Source organism: Marmota marmota, unplaced genomic scaffold, assembly GCF_001458135.2.
Source record: "Marmota marmota marmota unplaced genomic scaffold, marMar, whole genome shotgun sequence".
Classification (NCBI taxonomy): domain Eukaryota; kingdom Metazoa; phylum Chordata; class Mammalia; order Rodentia; family Sciuridae; genus Marmota; species Marmota marmota.
The window spans coordinates 31,510,969-31,514,947 of NW_026000174.1; the positions used below are offsets into that span (position 1 = coordinate 31,510,969).

General features: G+C 40.2%; 1 protein-coding gene across 1 annotated transcript; it reads right to left on the minus strand.

Annotated features, from left to right (window-relative positions):
- Positions 1–1,315: 1,315 nt before the first annotated feature.
- On the minus strand, positions 1,316–2,159 carry LOC125612031 (mas-related G-protein coupled receptor member X2-like). The gene is given in 2 exon segments (XM_048788207.1): positions 1,316–1,526; positions 1,528–2,159. Coding segments are annotated over 2 exon segments (843 nt in total).
- Positions 2,160–3,979: the final 1,820 nt, after the last annotated feature.

Sequence of the window (3,979 nt, forward strand, 5' to 3'; positions counted from 1 at the left end):
CCATTTACCAGAAAATGACATAATTCCATTATTCTTTATGAATGAGTAAAACTCCATTGTGCATACACACACACACACACACACACACACACACACACACACCACATTTTCTTGATCCATTCATTTGTTGAGGGGCATCAGGAGTTGGTTCTATAAGTTTGCTATTGGGTATTTAGTCAACATTTTTAGGCAGGAATCCCATGTTTTTTTCTCCCATTTCCTAAGTGTAAATTATTTTTTAAAGAGTTGAAATCATTGACTGGTTATTTATTTTAGGGGGATATGAATTACAGGAGGTCTTCAATGTCTTTAGTGACAGCCTAACATTCCAGAGGTGGAAGGGGCAGTTTTGTATCCTACAATATGAAGCATACTAATCCACAATTTGGAGTCACAGTCAGGCATTTGCTATGTCTTGAATATTTTAAATCACTTCTATTTCCATATTATTTTTAGGAGATTTGTTTCCTAAAGAAAACCACTCCTTGATCCTTGCCCTATCAGAACTGTTTGGACTGTGTAATATCTTTGGTCACAGTAGTCAAGTTTTTCTGATAATTTTGTTAATGTGCTACACACAAAAGTTCGAATATATGTATATATTACATAAAATTATGAACTAGTGGGCCTTATGTTATAACTTATCAACACTAGAAGATAATGGGACTTATGGAAAATTACTCTCTATGTTTGAAGCTGGAAAGTCACTAGAATAACTTGTAAAAGAATCACAGTACCTGTCTTCTTAGATTTTTGGTTTATATGTTCAGAATTGTGTACAAATTGAAAATTCTACATACTAAGTAAACGTTATTTTCAATTATAAAAAATGTATCACTTCTATTCATCCATTGAGTCATTTATGTCATTAATACAATTAACACTAATCAAGCCATAGAGATTTTCTAAGCCTTGCCAAAATTAAAAAGATCTTTTCTTTGGGTTAGACTGAACTTTGAGTCCTTAATTTTAACTGGACAAAGAACAGAAAGTGAAACTTGTCCAAAATATAACCTTCATTTAGTCTCTATCAGGTACAGTAACCAAAGAAATTTAGACCTTTCTTGCACTACTTTCTGTCTCCTGAGGAAGGGATTCAACAAAAGTAAAACAGTCCTGGACCCAGATCTGGTGAAGGCACCAAGCTAATGGGGTAAAAGTCCTAAGGCAGTTCAAGATATCCTAATCAATGTTTAACAGGCCTTGTCTCACTGAAGTCTTATGAGGGCAATTATTATCTTAACTGTTTAAGATCAGAGGTCAAGGATGTGCGAAGTTAAGAAAATGTCCCAATACAATATGGAGGAGTTGGGTCTCAAAGCCAATCTGTCTGATCTTCATCACCATCTCCTCTGCTGCCTGACATCTCCAGGGCTTCCTGAGAAAGGCTGTCTCCACATTCATCTTCCTCAGGAGAGTCCTGCAAAGCCCCCTGGACAATCAGCTGAAGTGTCAACCACTGCAGATGGCACTGCCTAAAGGAGCCAGTTAGGAAGTAAATAATGGAGTTGGTGCAGCTGTTGAGATGTAGACACAACTGCCACCAGGTGAGAGGACAGGAGAGATGGAAGTGGAAGAACATATGACAAGAACATACCCAAGTCAGTCCCAACCCAGGTTACTAGGAAACCTTGGATGACTAAGGGAAGAACACAAAAAAGAAAGACAACCACTGTGAGCAGGATGGTCATCATCCTTTGCCTGGACCTACAGAACATCCTGACCAGTAGGGCCAAGCTAGACCCAGAGAGATCAACAAATAAAAAAGTCAGCCAAGGGGCTGTGAAGAAATCAAATGCCTGACACCAAAAATAATCAAAATCATTAAATAGATGGTGACACTGGTATCCTTCCAAGGTGCTAACCAGCAGGGACAGGACCCAGAGTATAGCACACATGACAGCTAACGTGTTTCTAGGGCAGTGGCAGTGGTACCAGATAGGCCACAGGACAGACAGACAGCGCTCAGCGCTAATGGCACTGAGCATACTCAAGCCTTTAATGTAGGCAAAGATCCACAGAAGGACAAAGAGGGTATAGATGTGGATAGAGACAGAATAAAAGATGATGGCAAAATGCAGCAGGGTATCTATAATGTGGGAAAGAAAGCAAAGGGAAAGCAAGTTATCAGTCTCCCAGGCAAGAAGAGATGAATGCATGCTTAGGAACTCTCCACCAGGACTCCTGCAAACACAAATAAGACTGCAGCACCTGCCATGCACTGGGATTCTAAGGACCACCCTGCTGTGTGAGAAGTACTGGCCCTCTGTATCAGGGAAGGATACAGAAGCTTGGAGAGTTTAAGTAATTAATGAAGTTGGAGATTCTGAAACTTCCATAAAACCCAGTGCTTTCTGATTCTAAACCATGATCTCTCTCTCCTGAAACATGGGTCTGGTACTGACATGGGAACGTTCTATGATGCCAACACTCTCACTGAATGTCCTAGGCCCTGTCATGACCCCCAGAGCAGGAGGAAGAAAGTCTGGGACAGACTGTGGAGGACAAAAATGGGGGTCACTGCAGAATTCTTCTGCACAGGGGTTTCCTTTCAGGAGCAAGAATTCAGAGACCCCGGTAATTGCAAATGGCCCCTCTCAGTGGTTCAGAGTGGTCCTTCTACCAGGGATAAAGGATGTCATTCAGAATCATGAAGGAAATGTGGCATTTTGCAAGGGGAGGTGTAGAAATAAACAGGTCTCTTCAGAAAGAAATATTTCAATGAATCAGTTTTATGAGGACAGGAAGCACTTTATTCTTGTCCATGCTGCTTCCCAGTGCCCAGTTCCTTGTGGAGGACAGAGTTGAGTAGTCAAGATGTCTGTAATCCACGAGTGAATAAATTAACAAATAGGAAGCAGAAGCATACTTGAAATTAGGGTTAAATATGACACAAAAATTTTAAGTTGAATTAGTCACTGGGAAACCCATATGGAATGAAATGAAGCAAATACATTCCTCATGAACCCTCAAAAGAGATGAGCAGTAATGGTAACAGTTGTGTCTCCATCTCAAGGAAGGCTAATGTCTGGCTTTACTGAGCATGGAGAAGGATTTAAGGAAAGAGTTAGAGGCAGGATTAGGGATGAACTAAACTTCCAGTGCTTTTGAGAAGTAAAAAGAAAGTTTGAGAAAGGAGAGAGAGAGGAAGGAGAGATTTGGAAATGAGGCTGAGTTTGGTCATGGAAATATCTAAGGGGGGGTTAGTAAGTGACTTGCTGTGAAGTATGTAACAAAAAAACTTATTCATTACCCTCCCTGATTCTAAAGAGTTTTCTTTGTAAATTTAAACATTCTTTTGATAGAGTGCTTGAGGGCAGCATATTTTTGATGCTCACTGATGAAGGACTTTGGGTGAAAAGAAAGATACTTATACACAATTCGGGTAGAAAACAAAAAACTACACAGAAATAGGTAAAAATGTAGTACTGATTGATTAATATGTGGTATATCTTTTGATCCTGTAAATAACCATACCTCCTTCCCTTGGAGGAAGCAGAGGCATAAGAACATTGAGTGTTTTGCCCCAGGTTTGATACAAAACAGTGACAGAGCCTGGATTTGCACCCCCAGATCTGCACCTATATTACTTCCTTCTCTAACCCAGAAGCACCCCTGCATGTGAGGTACATATGGAAAGAAATGGAAGATAAAAGCTTGTATTCTCAGAGATTGTGAAGTAGCAATTTGTACTTTTTTATAATAGAATGTGCAAAATTTTGAAACAACAAGGAAAATAAATCCATGAAAAACAGAACACAGAAGAAGTAGGTAGAGGACAATGGATAACAACTCCAGCCCAGCACCTCTACCTGGCTCTGCAAAAGCACCAGACAGTGAACAAGCAGTTCACACAGGAAATGAGGATCTGAGGAAAAGATGGCAGGAGGCCTTGGGCATTAAGGGCCAAATGAACAAGTTATAGTCTCTCTTAGCGACTGTCTAGGAACTGTCTCCTTAGGTGGGCTGACAAGGATAT